The sequence below is a fragment of the Scleropages formosus genome, chromosome 11 (genome assembly GCF_900964775.1).
Source record: "Scleropages formosus chromosome 11, fSclFor1.1, whole genome shotgun sequence".
In the NCBI taxonomy this organism is placed as follows: Eukaryota; Metazoa; Chordata; class Actinopteri; order Osteoglossiformes; family Osteoglossidae; genus Scleropages; species Scleropages formosus.
This window is the reverse complement of record NC_041816.1, coordinates 5,257,180-5,276,256: the sequence shown is the minus strand read 5'-3', so window position 1 is coordinate 5,276,256 and position 19,077 is coordinate 5,257,180. Positions and strand designations below refer to the sequence as shown.

At 51.0% G+C, this 19,077-nt stretch overlaps 1 protein-coding gene across 2 annotated transcripts in view; it reads left to right on the top strand.

Annotated features, from left to right (window-relative positions):
• The window catches only part of mical2a (microtubule associated monooxygenase, calponin and LIM domain containing 2a), a 73,775-nt gene that overhangs the window by 47,330 nt on the left and 7,368 nt on the right, over positions 1–19,077 (top strand). For both annotated transcript variants that reach the window (XM_029256148.1, XM_029256147.1), the window contains 7 exons: positions 8,454–8,595; positions 9,172–9,278; positions 11,778–11,869; positions 12,325–13,063; positions 16,104–16,183; positions 17,382–17,471; positions 17,696–17,789. In XM_029256148.1, coding sequence (XP_029111981.1) covers positions 8,454–8,595; positions 9,172–9,278; positions 11,778–11,869; positions 12,325–13,063; positions 16,104–16,183; positions 17,382–17,471; positions 17,696–17,789 — 1,344 coding nt within the window. The remainder of the gene's footprint in view (positions 1–8,453; positions 8,596–9,171; positions 9,279–11,777; positions 11,870–12,324; positions 13,064–16,103; positions 16,184–17,381; positions 17,472–17,695; positions 17,790–19,077) is intronic.

The window sequence follows — 19,077 nt, the reverse complement described above, 5'->3', positions numbered from 1 at the left end:
GGGACGGAAAGGCCGTCCGTAGGGCTGGTGTTCGAAGCGTCTTGTTCTTCACGTTCGTTGCTGTAGGAGGATGCATTCCAGGTCTGGCCGGAGACGCCGGCCCGCAGTGCAACTACGGCTCTTTCGAAACCTGCTGTTCGCATCTTATCAAACCACGGAAAGAAATCTGATCTCTCTGTATGAAGCAAAAAAAAACACTCAAGTGCCTTCCTGGGAAGTCCCAGATTATTTAAAACGAATTAAAAGAATTCCTGACGGACAAAGGCAACCAATGAACAGTACCGCGCTGTGGTTCCGTATATATTTGCGGGTGGTTGTCTGATTACGCGGCGTGTTCTACGAGCGCCGTGCTTTTGCCAGAGCCGTGGAATGCGTCGCCCTTATCTCACGACCTACGAAATGTACTGTGAAATGGGATGGCTGCAGCTCCGCGTGGGTTCGGGACTCTGCGAATGATCACGGCGTGAGTAAATGTGTTGGGCTGTGCGGGATGAAGTTTCAAAGCCTGCTGTTTCCAGGTATCCGGTCCCATGTGCTCACCATCTCCCATCATTCCCACTCGCTCGGCCCCGTATCTCCCTCGATGTTCACTAACCCCCCCCCCCGATTCTGCTTCTTCTTTCCCTCTCTCTGTCCTCTCCCTCATGGTCATTCTTCCATTTTGTCCCCATTTACTTGTAGTCTGTTTCAAGTTTCCGCTGCTGCAACCTCTGATTGGCTGAACCGTGACGGCGGGAAGGTGATGACCTGCATGGTCACGCGATCGCATGCGTTCTTCCGGTCGACTTCGCTCATCAGCGCATTAACCTTCTGCGTTCAGCATCCTGGGTCTTTTGTGTTAAAGCATGTTAACGGTTTTGGCTTCGTCGTCCTCAGCCTATAACCTCACGCTGCATAATCTCATAACCTCAATGTGTGTGTGTGTGCGTGTGTGCGTGCCCTCGTACGTCATCGCTGCACACTTTAGGAGTGGGGAGCTATGTAACCATTGGGTCTCTCATTTTCCAAGCTTGCCTCACTAACCGGAACGCCACCCCCCCCCCCCCCCCCCCCCGCCGCGCGCCACTTCTCACCTCGCTAACCCGCAACGGAATGCCTCCGCTGTCTCTGCTTGCACGACTTTCATTCTGCGCCACATGACAGTAACCCACATGCCATCTCCGTGTCTTTCTATATGTTCCAGAAGCCGCTTAGCCTTTCGGTCCGACATACCGGAGCTCTCTGTTCCCTCCTAAAAAAAAAAAAAATCACTGGGGTCGTTGCTCCTCGAAGACCCTAGCTGTGCATCTTTTGCAAAAACCCGTAATCAAGATTTATTCTCCTGTACATTTGCAGCTGTGTTTCTGTCCGATAAAACGTGTGCTTAACCCTGTATTTTGCACAATGACAAATGTTTTGCTTGGTTCATATATTTAAAGCTGTACGTATAAAATAAACTCTTTGAACGCTTCGCTCACTTGCTTCTTTTTTTTTTTTGTTGCGACTTTAACTGAAAACCTTGGCTTTTTAATAATTCGGAAGGCAATAAATATTAATGATCACGTCAACGTGAATGTTACGCCCTTGTGCTCATACGTGGCCTACACTTTCTGCCCGTACTTACGCAAAGGCGGTGCAACCCTCCCTCTCTCCTCCCTCTTCTTGGAGGGTGGGGGGGGGGGCACTTCTTCGTTATCTGAGCTCGAAACGCTTCCACTCCAAGATCAGCCAAACGGTTGTCACAGATATTAGGCTGCGACCCTTCTTACGGCTGACCCACGTCTCATGCGGCGCGAGGGATCTTCATCCGGTCCGGATTCAGTCCCGCGTCTCTGCCGAGACTTCAGGGAGCCAGGAGGGATTTGGATGGGGTCAAATCCCAGGCTGCCGTGCAAGAGCCTTTCTGAATAAGGAGAGAGAGTCATATGGTCTCCCTTGACAACCTAACTCTGTGTCTACAATACATGTCCATAGATACTGCAGAGCTCACCATGATGCTCCTGCTGCAGCTGGCTGTTAATTCTCCCCGAACGGCCGCCGCTTCCCGATCCTCACCGCACATGCGCGCGTACTCCTCTTGGGTTGGAGCGACGTTCGTTGCCGACGCGAGGCTTGGCGTTTGATCGACGACAAAGGTCGCGGACAGAATAAATGCTCGTTCTGCTCAATGCTTTAATACAAGAGACCCAGTGCTGCAACTCATCCGCCATGGGGTCCCACCCAGAGTGCGAAGACTAATCGGTGCAGAGACGCCCATCCAAACACGACCTCCGGGGTCACAGTGCGCTGCTCTGTCTGTCCCTCTCCTGCCTTCCTCCTTGTCACCTCCACCTGTACAACCGAGACTTTCCCAGAGTATCAAACAAAATTCTGACATTTCTAATCTATTTATTGGAGATAAAGCAAATCACAGTGTTAAATTAGTATTTACCACTATTTTACCCATTTATGCAGCTGCATAGGTTCTCCTGTATCAATTCAGGGTAAGTACCTTGATGCAGGGTACTGCAATGGGAGGGCGGAGCCAAACCCGCATCCTTTGAGTCTAAGGTGGCTGCCCTAGCCACTGCGCCACCTGCTGCTGCTATTTAATAACGGTTTGTCAACTTGGGTCTCATTATGCGTCTCCAACTCTAACATAGACGGAGCAGAAGTGGAAAGTCATATGTCAGGAGAGTACTGTCCTCACATGGAAACGCGGTCCATTCACGCAAGTGGTCCTTCGGGGTAGCGACCACCCTGTCCGGGTGTTCAGACCGCGGAGATGCAGATTAAGCTCGGATCCCACGGCGGCTGCCGTTTCCCAGAATGCAGGGGAAGGCAGCACGCCACCACGGCGTTCGTCTGCCACGTGGCGCACATACCAGCATGAGCCAATGGGAGTTAGCGAATAGGGGATAGAGGTGTCCCCTGCCAGCGGAGAGGCGCCCACACGCCGAGACTCTCCGCCACTTCGCTTCCACACTCCACACCAGATGTTTTCACAGCTGCTGCCAGCCAGTCAGACAGAATAACATTTACACATGAGCTGCTCCGCCCGCCTTGTTAACATCCACACTGAGAGCATCCCTATTCAGACACCATCACTCCTCATCCATCGCAATGCTGTGGCCAGATGTTGTTACACATGCAGAATGAGGGCCAAAAGGAAGCAAGGGTTGAGTACCATATGGTACCCTGTGGTTGTACCCTAGAGGATGCCGCCAATCCATGCAAGCGAATATAACCCGTCCACGTTTCACATTTTAAATAGCAGGTGCTAAGTAAGAGAGCAGCATTTATAGCAGCACATTGATCGAGGATGCTGGTTTGAGGAAGAGCCCTGCTGTTGAAACCCTTAGATACTCCTGCGAAACATCAAGCTGTACAAACACGGAAATAAGTTACATCACCGAGCGATAAGACAACGGTAACTCGCACACGGTGTCCGAAACCGCTTGTCTCAAGCAGGGTGGCAGCAAGTCAGAGCCTAACCCAGCAACACAGGGGGTAAGGCTGGAGGGGGAGGGGACACACCCATGATGGGACACCAGTCCATCACAAGGCACCCCAAGTGGGACTCAAACCACAGACCCAGCAGAGAGCAGGACCTGGCCAAACCCGCTGCGCCACCTCAACAATGATAACTAACCCAGTTAAATTTACACTTATTGAACTGTCACATTTCTCCAAAGTGACTTTCAATGTTAAGCCACCTATTAACTCTGCTGGATAATTTTACTGCAGCAGTTTAGGATAAGCACATTGCTTAAGGTTACTACAGCTAGAGGTGGGATCCAAACCTACAACCTTTAGGTTCAAAGGTAGCCACTCTAACCACTACGCTCCTAGCTGCCCTGGAAACAAGGAGCAACAGAGCACTGGAAACCTACAGCTCTACTGAATGGATAAATTGATTAAAAAACACATCATGAATAGATGTAATATCGATTCACAGTTTTTTTTTTTTTTTTTTTGTATTTTCTATTTTTATTATCAGTGGCGCAGTGGGTTGGACCGCAGTCCTGCTCTCCGGTGGGTCTGGGGTCCAAGTCCCGCTTGGGGTGCCTTGCGGCGGACTGGCGTCCCGTCCTGGGTGTGTCCCCTTCCCCCTCTGGCCTTACGCCCTGTGTTGCCGGGTAGGCTCCGGTTCCCCGTGACCCCATAAGGGACGAGCGGTTCTGAAAATGTGTGTGTGTGTATTTTTATTATACCCGCAATATGGAACGCCAAATTTTTTTTTGCAGTTAAGTCAACCGTAAGTCATTTGTGTGACAATAGAGGTTGGTCTGCAGGTGATGGGGTGACTGAAGCCATTGTCTTGCAGTATGATGGTTCCAGGTTCAAATCCCACTCCTCCAGTTCCATTGGTCAAGGTACTTGCTGTTAATTGGTACAGTAGAAATAACTTGCTGTGTAAATCATCAGTAAATTGTTGCTTATCTACCAATACAACTCACCTGTGATAGAGCAGCTAGATAAATAACCTCTTTTCTCTAACCTGTACCTGGTGGTTAGATATAAATAAGTCCATTGAGATAATTTCTCTGTTTAAGCATTTCACTTATCTTTTATAGAATTGCAGAGACACTTTAATAGAGCATAATTTTCAGCAGTGAGTCTACTGGGGACCATAGAGCCACTGCCGTACACTATGGTATACTGTGGTACAGCACACACATATCTTACCCGCAGCTTGCACTTTGCATGCAACTTGTATTTCAGTGCTGTGCAGTTTTTTTCACCATGTTTTACACCACATGCGCAGGAGATATAGGAGTTTACGTAGGAGATATAGAGACACGGCCAGAAGTAATGGTAGCGAAGCATTTTTTTTTTTTTTCCAAATAATGTGCCGTTCTTGTGGAAAAGTGTTGAAGTTAAAAGATCTTTTGTTATCCATACATGGATTTCTTTGGTTTGCAGTGGAACGAAACAAAAAAAAGCTGTGAAAAGAATTGAATTCTTCGTTATTCTACATGGCCTGGACAATATTACTTATACCCTTCAGAAGTTATGAGAGATTATTGTACTGTAGTGCTACTTCAAGCAGACTGTTGACTTTTAATTAGGTTCTTGGGTGTCTTCAACCTTTCAATCACTCATTGGGCCAGTTTAAATGGAGAAAACTACTCACTCCCCTGTTTTGTGTCTCTGTGTGTATCATGCTAAAGGTAGAAAAGAGAAGGAAGCACAGAGAGTTGTCTCTGGAGGTTAGAAAGAAGGTAATGGCCATGCAACGTCAACGTAAAGGCTATGAGACCATCTCCAAAGAACTTGATGTTCCCGTGAGCACCGTTGCCAATATCATCAAGACGGCCCATGGCACTGTCGCCAACATCCTTGGACGTGCGTGGCTCCAACAACAAAACTGACCCACGACTGAAGAAGAAGAACCAAGGAAAACTTCAAAACATCCAAGCTGACCTTTAGCCTCAATGTGTAGTGGTTTTAAATCACACCATTCATTGCTGTCTGAATGAAAATGGCCTGCATGGTGTCCAAGACCCAAGAAGACCCCGCTTCTAAGAGATAAATAGAAAAAAAACCTGAGTGGAGTTTCCCAAAATGCTTGTTGACATGCCACAGTCCTTGTGGAAGAAGGTCTTTAAGACAGACAAAACAAAACCAGAGCTTTTTTTGGTCAATCACACCAGCTCTGTGCTTACAGAAGACAAAACAAAGATTTCAAAGAATAGAACGCCATCCCTACCGTGAAATGTGGAGGAGGCTTGGTGATTTGTTGGGGTCCCTTTGCTGCCTCTGGCATTGGATGTCTTGAATCTTTGCATGGAGCCAATAAACCAGAAGACTAACAACATTTTGGAGCACAATGTCCAGCTCAGGGTTAGAGCTGTGTCTCAGTCTCAGGTCATGGATCCTCGGCAGGACAACGGCCTGAAACGTACCTCAAAAAGCACCTAAGAATGGATGAAGGAAACATCGGACCATTCTGCTACGAATCTTGATGTGAATCCCACTGATCACCTGTAGAAAGAGATGAGACTCACAGTTGAGAAAAGATCCCCATCAGACCTGAGGGAACTGGAGCGTTTGCTCAAGAAGGGTGGGCCAAACTATTAGTAGAGAAGAGTAGAAATCTCATTCAGAGCTGCACAAAGTTCTTCTTTGCAGTCATGGTCTCCAAAGGATGTCCATCCATCGTCATCAACCACCTTACCCAGCAACACAGGGCGCAACACCAAAGGGGGAGCGGACACACCCAAGGCGGGAGGCCAGTTTGTCGCAAGATGCCCCAAGTAGGGCTCGAACCCCAAACCCGCCACGCGCCCTCCCTTCCAAAGGATGCGTTGTAAAGTATTAGGTTAAGGGTCCCGATATTTTCGTCCATGCCGTTTTCATTTATTTATTATTTGAAATATGCTGTGAATCAGAAGCAAAGTTTCTGTTCCATTAATTATGATTTAAATAGTGGATACCAAATACTTCAGAGAAAATTGTGAGTTTTTTTAAAAAAAAAAGTAGAAGGGTACCAATACTATCATCCACATTGGAAGGATATGGAACCAACTGATAGTGTAGCGATTGGAGCTGTTGTCTTCAGCTCTGAATCTCACTTAATACTCTTGACTAAGGTAAAGGTGGGCAGCATGGTGGCACAGCAAGTAGTGCTGCTGTCTCACAGCACCTGGGTGGTGCGAGGGGACATGGCTTCGATCCCCGCTCAGTCTGTGTGGAGTTTACATGTTCTCTCTGCGTCTACATGGGTTTCCTCTGGGTGCTCTGGTTTCCTCCCACACTCCATAGACATGCTGTTCAGGTTTGTCCATAGCGTGTGAGTGACAGAGAGTGTGTGTTCCACTGATGTATGAATGAGTGACCCAGTGTAAATAGTGTATCTAGCAGTGTAAGTCACTGCAGCAGTGAACAAGGTGTGTGGGCTGATAACACTACATAGCTCGTTGGAAGTTGATTTGGAGAAAAGTGTCTGCTAAAGATATAAATTTACCCTAAACTGCTCCAGTAAATTTACCCAGCTGTTTAAATGGGTAATTATGGGTTAAAGTGATATTGGAGGAAAGTGTCAGCTAAATAAATAAGCATGAATATCTGCCATGAACGGACGCATGTGGAGATGTTTCCTGCACAAGAAATGTGATGGCATGACTAGCAGAGTGAGCTCAGCAGAAATATAGCTATTAAGAAATCATAAGTAGTGTGAACTGAGTCAGCGAGTGTCGTACGGCTGAATCTCACGGACTGCAGCTCTGCTGTCAACCGGTCACTTTTAACTGCTACTGAGTATTTGCTGGGCGTTTTTAAGCAAATATTTTCTGGTTTTAACAGAATATATTGAGATTTGAAATATGTTCTTTCATTACAGACACAAAACAACTGTATGTATTATATTATATTACACACACACACACAATCTGGACTGCTTGTCCCATAGGCGGTCGTGGGGAGCTGGAGCCTAACCTGGCAACACATGGCGTAAGGCCGGAGGGGGAGAGGACACACCCAGGACGGGATGCCAGTCCATCGCAAGGCACCCCAAGAGGGACTTGAACCCCAGACCCACTGGAGAGCAGGACCCGGTCCAACCCACTGCGCCACCGCACTCCCCCTATTATATTATCTTATATTACAGTATATTATATTATGGGGGGAACAGTGGTGCAGTGGCTCAGTGGGGCTTGGCTAGGTCCTGTGCTCTGGTGGGTCTGGGGTTCAAGTCCCGCTTGTGGTGCCTTGCAATGGACTAGCATCTCATCCTGGGTGTGTCCCCTCCCCCTCTAGCCTTACGCCCTGTGTTGCCAGGTTAGGCTCTGGCTCACTGTGAGCCTGCATGGGACAAGTGGTTTCAGACAGTGTGTGTATATTACACTAATACATAGTAATTTACTATACTCCATATATTAAAACATTGTTTGACAGCCTCCTCTCCTATTCAACTCACACACACACATTTTCTGAGCCGCTCGTCCCATACGGGGTCGCGGGGAACCGGAGCCTACCCGGCAACACAGGGCGTAAGGCCGGAGGGGGAGGGGACACACCCAGGACGGGACGCCAGTCCGTCGCAAGGCACCCCAAGCGGGACTCGAACCCCAGACCCACTGGAGAGCAGGACCCGGTCCAACCTACTTCGCCACCATGCCCCCCTCCTATTCAACTGCTCCTATTAATTAGGACCTTTTTCCAGTTCTAGTTCTGCTACTGTACTGTGTGCTGTCATTATCAGTCATTTACTAACTAATGGTAGATCTCACGACATTAAACACTCGCATCCTCTACACTAGATATTAGCACACAGATACTTCTGAACGTGGGGATTCTAATGCAAAGCTGTGTCGGACTTGGGCTTTCAAGCAGAGACCCTTCGGTCTCTAGTCAAGGTCCTGAACCGCTGCCCGACACCAGGAGAAAGCGTATGTGTGTAGTGTAAGGGTGTGTGTGTGTGTAAGAAGTGTTACAGCTCCAGTGACTCGGATGAGTGTGTGCTGGACAGACTTCTCCGTGTGTATTCACAGGTTGGTACTGTCAGCTTATGCAGGGTGGGCCGGAGGCATGTAGGGACACTCATGAGACATGCGGGCTGGGGTCCATCCCAGCCGCAGAGGGCGTGGGGATACAGGCCACAGAGGGCATCGCTCCGCTCCGCACGCACAGCTGGTGAGTACAGCCCCCACCCCCTCCTGGCGCAGACTGCGACACGTGGCCTGCTGTGTGTGAAAGTGGATCTGTTCGCGCGTGTCGACTCCAGCGCCTGGTCAGCCGGAACATGCGGTTTGCACGGTGCAGAAACACAGATCACCGATGGAATACAAAGCAGCTGACGAACCCACGTTTAACAACACAGACTTCTCGCCAGAACATTGTGGGTTCAGATCCCAAGAGGCTGAACTGCTCCTTGCGAAGGTGCTTCATCCGTTTAAATAGGAGAGTACATGTGTAAAGGGATTTGTGAATTTTCAGCAATGGACCTCACCTATCCGTCCGTTCTCACTAACCGCTTGTCCAGTGCAGGGTCGCAGTGGTCCAGACCCTATTCTGAAGCACAGGGCGTGAGGCAGGGTACCCCCTGGATGGAACACAAGTCCATCACTTAGAAATCACACACATTCATTCACACGACTGAGCCTCCCTGCCTCTGAAAACCTGGAGGGTCCGCCCGTGCACGTTGGTGTGACCGTGCGTTCGCCGTGACCGAGATCACGTATGACACACTGCCTCACTCCGCCCCCACAGCTCCAGCTCCGAGGGCCTCAACGGGACCGATGACACGCATTCCTCGCCCCCGGGGATCGCACGCGGACCGGCGGGGGCTGAGAAAGGCGAGTCGGCGGAACCCAGCGGTGAGCGCCAAAGCCCACGAGGTCTTCGGATGCACGGTGCTCCCCCGCATCGCCATGGCAACCAGAAAAACACCCACCCAAACACTGTCAATAACCGGGATCGTGGTGACGCGACACGCTGCCCAGAGCCCCGAGCTGATAAGATAGTCCATCCATGAACCCCTTCACCCCTGTGTCGGTTGTGCGTCAGGGGGCCTTCTAAGGCCAAGCGTCCCGGTCTGCAGTGTGTCTGCGTCCTCTGAGCCCCCTTGCTATCACACATTTGTCTTGGCACACACACCCGCTGATGTGAGCAGGGAACATTTTGTGCTGTCCCAAGCCGGACACACACCGCTAGCCCAGCCCTACCCTGTCTGTCACACCTCCTCACGGCGTCGCCTGCTGGGGCCGGAGCTGCAGCGTAGATCTCCCTCCTTCGAGGAGGTGGGACGTGCAGCGAGCGCAGCGCACAAACACGCACACGCGCTGCAGGAAGGGTGCCGGGATCGGTGGTAGCGCGTTGGCGTTCCCGTGGGATCCGATCCGCGCGCTTTTAAATGCAGGACGTGGACACAGAGTGTTCTCGAAGTGTCCTCACACAGCCAGTCCACACTGTCCTGCGCCTGGACCCCAGAGACGACTTAACGGTTCCTTAACCACATTTATATTCACTTGGGCCTTTCCCTTTACCGTTCTTTTCACTGGGCAACAGGGGTTGAATCCCACCTCCTGCTGCAGCACCCTTGATCGAGGTATTTACCCTGAACTGATAGAGTAAAAATTAGCAAGCTGCACAAATGGGTAATTTGTACGTAGCTTAAGACTAAGTCGCTTTAGAGAACCTCACCAATTTAAGTGAATAATTTTAATGGTTTAGTATTTAATTAGTCATTTAATAAATTAACAATTATATAATTCATTGATTAATAAAATTCAGGCATCTTATTAGCAGTAATAAAATACCAGAGCAGTAATGCAATTTATCCCTATATATATCCCTCTATCCTGGAGGACGGTAAAAATTACCCTGCTGTATAAATGGGTAAATCACTGTAAGCAGTTTATACCACACGTTTACCACAGGTTTACATGCTGAACGTAGAGGAAGCATTTGCACAGTGAACGGAACTGTTTCCCTGTTAAATGGGCTTCCAGAGCGGTGTCACCTGTCTTGTGTCCACAGCACCCTTGAGTCAAACCTTGCTTACCGCGGTAATCCCTCTCCTGGGGTGATTCGCAAGGCCCGTCCTTCTGTAATGACCCTCTATGCACCTTCATCGCAGGCTGCCACCCTTGTGCCTTTCCCACACCCACTGCCCTCCTCCACTTATTGGACCCAGGATCCTAGGTTAGTAGCGCCCCCTGTTGGCCACGTTGAACCTCGCATGGAAAACTGGGGCTGCTGCTGCACAGGACCCAACTGAGCAGCTGAAGCAAGAGTTACCTCGCTCATCACTCGTCAGGCTCACTCCATGTTTAGAGTCACTGGGAACAGCAGGGGGCGTAACTGTTAGAGCTCCCCCCCCATGCCAAAGACTCGGGTTCGAATCCACGCTCCTGCTGTAATACCCTTGATCAGGGTACTCACTCTGAAAAGGTACAGTAGAAACTACCCTGCCCCTAAAAGGGTAAATCAGTGCACGTAACTTCATGTACAGCCCTAACCGGTTGTCGAAATGGTTCGTACTAACAGTATGTGCCCAGCTGTTTATATTGTTCCACATTTCTCCCGTAGTCTATAACCCAAGGATTGATGAATGAGTGTTGCAGCTATCTAACCATTTCTGTTCACCCCCCACCCCACCACAGCAGTAGCATCCAGCAGAAATATCAACAGTCCTCCGACCTCCGACCATCTGGGAGATCACAGCCGAGGGAGAACTTTTTTTTATTTTTATTTTTTTACTTGTACCAGATGTTACGATGTTATCTAATCTGAGTCAATGACACAGTTTGTGATTTGTTGCTCCTAGAGGCTCGTTCTGCGTCTGAAATGGATGTCGGCCGACTGTTGAAGTAGTAAAGCGCAGTATGAAATTACGTCCAGACTTTGCGGGGTTCACCTTGTTACGCGTGACACGTGTAAGTGGTCGGACGTGAGCGCACATGTCCGAGAAGCTCCCCCCCCTCAGCGTTTAGGTAATTAGAATGAGCCCCTGGCCCCTGACCCGCTTGGCGATATAGGGCCTCCGACGGGATCCGGGGGGCGGGGGTCACTCCCACGCTGTGCACACACAGGGAAGGGAAGGCACAGCATAAACAAAACTCTGATTATTTTTCATAGCTCATGTTTCAGGCCGTGTGGGAAGCAGGGTGGCCCGCTGGGCTGTCATGTGGTACTGAGCAGCCTCGCTAGGGGGCGCTCTTGCTCTCCGTAAGAGGGGGTGCTGTGATTTGTTCAGGAGAAATCATCAGGCGTCGTTTTGGGGGACATCAGCGCTGATTTCTCAGCCCGGTCGGTCAGAGCTTTTTCGCACCCGGCTCCTTTGACCGCCGCTCCCCTTCCATGTGCTCTTCCAGGACTCCCTGTGACCGCGGTGGCCTCGTGCGACCAGGGCGCCGCCCCCGGGGGACACAGGACACGGGTCGTGGGGGTCGTGGAGCCTGAGAAGGTTAGCACTGTGTTTGGCCTCTTCTGCTACACAGCAACAAAGTGGAGAATTATCGCTGTCGTGGAAATTTCCAGAATATTTATTTATTATATTGATTATCGATTATATATTAGACTGGATGAATTGCCACTATTCGTGTCTATTTCATCTCTCGCCTTCTCTAATGGCACATTTTCTTAAATCAGATCACCCTCAACCTGTGCTTAACTTCTACATCGTCTTCGAGTTTAACTAACATGGTTAAAATGCTTTGACTGCATTAAGTATTGAAATGAATTCCTTTTGAGACTGTAAAGTTTAGATGAATTATTCAGGCCTTAATTCTGCGGTCGTTAATAAATTATTCAGCTGCTAAGACAAGTGCGGGATAAAATTAGAACTGGGATCGGATGCAAATAAGCGCCGCAGGAACGTTTTCACGAACCTCCCGTGCGCTTTGCGGCCTTGCTGCGCAGACCTCGGCAGACGGCGGCGGGACCCCCGTCGGGTCGCCCAGCCTCGTGTCCCGGGGGGTCCCTTGCAAAGAGTCGGGCTCCGGGGGGCCCCTGGGTGCGGAAACGCTCTCGGCAGCGAAGAGGACGCTGACCCTGTCGCTGAGCGAGCGGGAGAAGCTGCTGGACTGGGACGCAGGCGCTCCCGAGAGACCCGATGCACTGGGCGAGGGGACGGCACCAGAGGTCGGTGCTCTCGATCCCGGGTCCACCCCGAGCCAGCTGCAGCCCCAGCCTCAGCCCGAGTCTCCTCAGTCTCCCCTCCAGTGGGTGGCCAGCGCCTTGCGGCGGTCCTTTGGGAGCTCTGCCGCGGGACTCAGCGTCGACGAGGGCCAGAGGAACAGGCCTCCCTCCCAGGGCTCCTTCAGGTGGTCTTCCCTGTTCTGGGGACGAACCCAAACCCCGCGGGAGGAGCATCCGGAGGAAGCAGGGCGGGCGGTTCAGCCGCCCCCCGCGGGAAGGATAACGCCGACGGCCGAGCGCCGAGATCCTCGCGTCTCCGACCTGCCAGGCCTGCTGGAGAGCGTCTCCCTGAGCCCGGGGTCGAGGAAGGTCTCCAGAGACGACATGGTCATCCCTCCACCACGGAGCCTGAACTTCTTCTCGTCCCTGAGGCTGAAGAGAAGCGGCGAGATAGAGAGGAGGGCGAGCGACAGCCAGGAGAAGGACATCTGGTCCATCGTCGCGCAGCTCAGAAACAGAGGTACTGGGCCGAGCGCTCAGAACTGCGTTTGTCCTTCGCTCCGAAAACATGCGCCTCGACTCTGAACAGACGGAGACGTTTGCAGTTAGCTGAGGTTTACAGCACACAGGGGCTTTCCCTAGACATAGTGGAGCCTTTTGTTTCACTCTTATTTACATTCACTTAGTAGCTGCTTTTCTCTGAAGTGACTTCCAATGAACTCTATGTAGTGTTATGAGCCCACACACCTTATTCACCGTGGTGATTTACACTGCTAGATATACTACTTACACTGGGTCACTCATCTGTACATAAGTGGAACACACTCTCTCTCACTGACACACTATGGGCAAACCTGAACAGCATGTCTATGGAGTGTGGGAGGAAACCAGAGCACCCGGAGGAAACCCACACAGGCACAGGTAGAACATGCAAACTCCACACAGACTGAGCGGGGATCGAACCCACATCCTCCCACCCAGTGGCACAGCGAGTAGTACTGCTGTCTCACAGCTCCTGGGTGGTGCGAGAGGATTTATTTATCCATTTACACAGATTTACTCTGAATAACTTACAATGCGTGCTTCGTACACTGAGCTACTTACACTGATTTATACAGCAGGGTCGTTTTTACTGCATCAATTCAGGGTAAGTGCCGAGGTCCAGGGCACTAAGGCAGAGTGGAGATGGATTTGTGCAAAATTGCTAAGAAGATTGAGTGTTTACCTTGAAATGATGCAAGTTTACCACGATTTCAGGCATAACCACAGATCACATCTGCCACCAGCTTTGCTTGTTTTGCCTTTTTACTTAGAGCCACAGTACCACACATACAGTACAGTCATTTCCATGGCGAAGCACTGGGTGCACAGCACACACACACACACACACACACACACACACACACGCTGCTATTTGCCTTTAACTGACCTTCAGGGACCAACTATAGTGGTCTTTTGATGTGTTTCTGGCATTTTAAAGAAGTTGTCCAAGCCCCACCGTGTGAAATCATTTCAACGCAGAGAATAAGCTTAACAAGGTGCTTTAGGACTCGACCCGTTAGCGTGGTCACCTTGGGAGATGCGCTTAAAAATACTGATGTCCTCTAGAGTGGACAAAGATGAATGGCTGAGGCTCAGGAGGATATATAAGTGGAAGTGCATCCTGTAGGTCGTGTTACATTTACATTTTACTTATTCTCTCCTGTCCTGTTTTTAGAAAGTTTGTCCTTCTTTTGAGTCTCAATAACAAGACACACACACACACACACACACACCCCAAGTGGGGTCACGGTGAGCCGGAGCCTAACCCGGCAACACAGGGCGCAAGGCTGGAGAGGGAGGGGACACACCCAGGACAGGACATCAGTCCATTGCAAGGCACCTCAAGCAGGACTCGAACCCCCGACCCACCAGAGAGCAGGACCCAGCCAATCCTGCTGCGCCGCCACACCCCCTAATGAGGTGCACTAAAGCTTAAAAACGTTCCGTTGTATTGTAGTCCTCAACAGATGTTGTCCATCACAGACGTCTCATCACCACCTTTTTATTCTCCCCAAACACTCTTATTTGTACCGGACACAAAAAAAACCATCCGACGGCTCGTTCCCATAAGCGGAACTGACTAGTGACCTGAGATTTCTTCTAGAACCTTCCACAGGCATGTACATGGCCTGGAAAGGAAAAAGACACACAAATAATATGTGATGGGATAAAACGGGACATAAATTAATTCCATTTGCTGAATAATAAAAAAAAAACTTTATAATTCAAAGTAAGCCATAATTAATATTTATCACGTGCATGAACATGATTACACTTCATATTTATGAAATAGGTACACTCCAACGACACTTTGCGTTTTTCTTGCCCGCAACTTGATCCGACACTTGAAGCCACGGGAGGGATTCCAGCAGTTACCCCCCTAGTAGCCGTCCTCCCTATAGGGGTTCGAGCTGTCCGAGGGGTGTGCGTTTCAAACGAAGCTGTTTGTACGGTGACCCGGCGTCCAGGTGGGTGGTTCCCTTGCCGTGATGGTGCGAGGAACCGTCTCCTTCTTCACGGGCTGTTCCCTCACCTTTCTAACCCCTCCATCTGACATCATCCCCCCCCCACACACACACACAGAGCAGACGTGTGGATGTGCAGGAGCCGGGCGCCGCGGGCCACCTAAGGGCGATCTGCCCAATAAGTGGGCCGCGGCGCTCACAGTCATTACGCAGGAGCGAGGTGCGCTGTGTGATGTGTGTCTGCCGTGCCCTCGAACAGACACCCACCTGGTTACGGCATCACCCCGGCCGTGATCAAATTATGTGTTCCATGAGCGAAGCGTGTCGGGCCCGAGCGCCACGGCGAGACCGGTGACGCACGGAGGTCCGCGGCGCCTGCCACCGGACGTGCGCTCTGGACAGTGTCTCTCGGTCGGACCGCGGCCGCCTCCTGTTAGATGAAAGCGGCGTGTATTGAGGAATGATCCGGAACCCCGAAAACGCGGTCGCGGTCGGAAGACGGTCGAGCTCGGAACATCAGTCCGTCTTAAGACTCGGCCTGCGACTTCATCGCTTCCGTCGATCACTTGGCGACTCGGCGTAAACACGTTCATTGCCGACGGGCCACACTGCGCCTCGACCGCAGGGGTGCGAGGACCCGCTGCGCCTCTCTAATTACGATTCCCATCGCACTCGTCTGAATTTTCAATATGTCGGGAGGGGGGTTGCGTGTCTGTGTTTTAGACGGGAGTGAAACCCTGTTCTCAGAGAACGAGTCTGAGGATGACACCGATTCCATTGTTGTTACCGTTTATCTGTTTGCCTGTTATTATTGTTTCTCAATTTGTCACTTTATTACTTGTACCGATTTCGAGTGCCCTAAACACTACGCCACCTGGTGGCTAATGTGTCATCCCCTGGTCTGTCAAACGTACCCCCCGGCAACGCGGCTGAAAGCTCGGTGCTTCGCTCACAACGAACCGCGCGGCTCGTCGCCGCTTCCCGAAAATACCGCAAACCGTACCGTGCTCCTATTCTCCCATTAACCTCGTTTCCCCCTCCTTCGATCCGCAGTCTCCAGCCGGGAGCGGCAGGAGACCAGTTCCTCCAGCTGCTCCAGCGAAGACGACGAGAGGCCCGTTGCCAAGCAGAAGGTGAAGCCCGCGGTGCACCGGACGCGACCTGTCCCTGGGAGGAGTCGGCAGGCAGAAAAACAACAGCGACCCTCTAATCCATACTGTATTAGAGGGGGATTACTGTAATGCCTGCAGGAGCACATCGCAGCCTCGCCGTATCCGCTTACATAGGAGGAGTAAAATCCCACGGTGCACCGTGCGGAGTCGTGTCCTCCTATGTGTTCCTTTCAGAGCCTTTTTTCATAAAATAACTTTAATGAAGTGCTGGAGCAGAAAGCCGAGATGTCTTTCTGCGGCCAAATCGATATCCGGAGAGCCGTGCGTTGAGGTTCCGGAGGACGCTGAGCGCGTGACGGGTGGAGTGGCGGGAGTGGGCGGCCCGCTCGGGCAGGACAGCCGCGCCATCGGAAAAACTGGGGGCTGATGAGCCACTGGGAGGCGTGGCGGTGGAGGAGCCGGATTTGTAGCAAAAAAGAGGGTTCGGCTTCGGTCCCGGCTGTTCTGAAATGTACGCCGTCCATAACGGAGCACAACACGGAGTGAACAACCGACACGGGGCTTAGATACAAAGCTACCTGGAGCAGTGGCGTATGAATAGAGGATATGTACAGCAAGGTAATGCAGGGTGAAAGGGGAGCGTGCAAAGGTGTCAGAAGTCGCAGAGGGAAATGGGTTCGTTCTGAGGCTCTTCTTAAATGCTGGAAAGGATTCAGCAGTTCTGAGGGACGGAGGGAGTTTATTTGTTTTCACGTCATGTCCAAGGCTTTCCGCTTCACTCACAATTCTTCATTTTCCATTTAGCCGACAAAGAAATGTACCGCCGTTTACCCATTTATACAGTAGGGTGTTTATCCTGGGGAAGTTCGGGCTGAAATGTTGCTCAGTGTCAGTACAGCAGTGGTAGAACCAGAATTTGAACCAACAACCTTTAGGTTATAAACCATTATCCATAATGGCTACACTACCAGCTTTTCTCTTTGACGATGAGGGAGAAATGGGTTCGTTCTGAGGCTCTTCTTAAATGCTGGAAAGGATTCAGCAGTTCTGAGGGATGGAGGGAGTTTATTTGTTTTCACGTCAAAACCGATGCAGTACCTTCATCTGGAATTCGTGCGTTGTTCTGCGCCGTGGGTGTCGTCGTGTGTGCGGTGTGACGGACACCTCATGGGCCTCGGCGTCTGTGCCTCGCGTAACGTGAGCGCTCCTTCTCGTGCAGGAGGGCCTGTCTCTGAAAGAGGGGCGACAGGAGAGGACAGAGGGGAGGCAGGTCCGGCAGGAGCAGCTGAAGAGACTCCACAGAGCCCAGGTACGAGGCGGACACACCTCGTCCTCAGCTGGGGCGCGATTTGCAAATGAAGATGCTGGTTGGTGATGATGAGGGAAACAAGTGAGGCGAACCCAGGCCAGGGCTGCGCTCAGTGTTCGGCGTCCTACGCTCCCGGGAACCGTTTAAACGCCTGGAAAGTTTGCGTCTGGGCGCAAAAGAGCAGGACTGGTGCGTCCAGGTACTACCGTGTGCTCTTTGCACAGGTGATCCAGAGACAGCTGGAAGAGGTGGAGGAGAAGCAGAAAACGCTGGAGGAGAAGGGGGTCACCCTGGAGAAAATGCTGAGGGGGGAGACAGGTGAGTTGAAATTTGAGGGGAGGAGAGGGAATTTCGCGGACAAGGCTTTGGGGCATTTCTTCGTCTTGCATTTACACACATTTGCATTTTTCTTACTTAGCTGATGCTCTTCTCCAAAATGACTTACAATTATTTACCCATTTATACAGCTGGATAATTTTACTGCAGCAATTTAGGGTAAGTACCTTGCTTGCGGGTGCGGCAACTGATAGGGGGACCTTCAGATCGAAAGGCGACAGCTTTAACCACAACACTAACAGCACAGGTGTTCCGAGTCAGGTGTCGCACCTCTGACCCGCCTATTCAAATGAGTTTACCATTTACCTTTATCGATTTAGCGGACGCTTTTCTAGAAAGAGATGTACATCTTGGACAACAATACAAAGAGTGCATTACATCAACAGAAGGGCCCTTGGCCTAAGGACATGGTATGGTATGGTATGGTATGGTATGGTACAATGCAGTATTCAGTAGTATGTATCCTTTCAGGTAAATTTGCATAACATCCATAACATAAGATATCCTGTTATGAGGACCATGAACTTGTATGATAGCTGAAATATAATTACTTTGCATTATTATCATTATTATTTATTGGGGGCATGGTGGCGCAGCAAATTTGGCCGGGTCCTGCTCTCTAGCGGGTCTGGGGTTCGAGTCCCGCTTGAGGTGTCTTGTGACGGAATGGCATCCCATCCTGGGTGTGTCCCATCCCCCTCCAGCCTCGTGCCCTGTGTTGCCGGGTTAGGCTCCGGCTCGCCGTGACTCCACTCGGGACAAGTGGCTTCAGACTGTGTGTGGGTGGGTTGATGGAAGGAACAGGAAAGGAATCAACCTGTGTTGCACTCTGTAGGTGAAGCGTTGTCTGGACACCTGTTGTGTGCTGTTTTTCAGGGGACGGTGCCCTGTGACCGTGGGGCATTCTGGGATTGCGGCTCAAGAGCGGTCCCATCAGGTCTGGGAAGGGTCCGTGCGCCCGATGCTAGCGCAGGCGAGCGAGGAAAGGGATGGTTATTCTGGGCGGCGAGCGTGGCGAACGCACGCACTTCGGCAGAGCTCTGGTCTCAGCAGGACCCGACCGCCCGAAGAGCAGATCAAAGAGATCAAACACGGTCGAGGGGCACGGAGGAGGGCGGCTGGTCTGTCTCCACAGCCGGCCCGAGCGCTTCCTGAGAGCGCAGAGCCGTCATTATCGTCTGCGATCAACAGCAGGTCCAGCGTGCTTCTCGCTGCTCCGCTTCATCATTCCGCTATTTAGTCATGTCTTAGAGAGACGGACACTTTAATG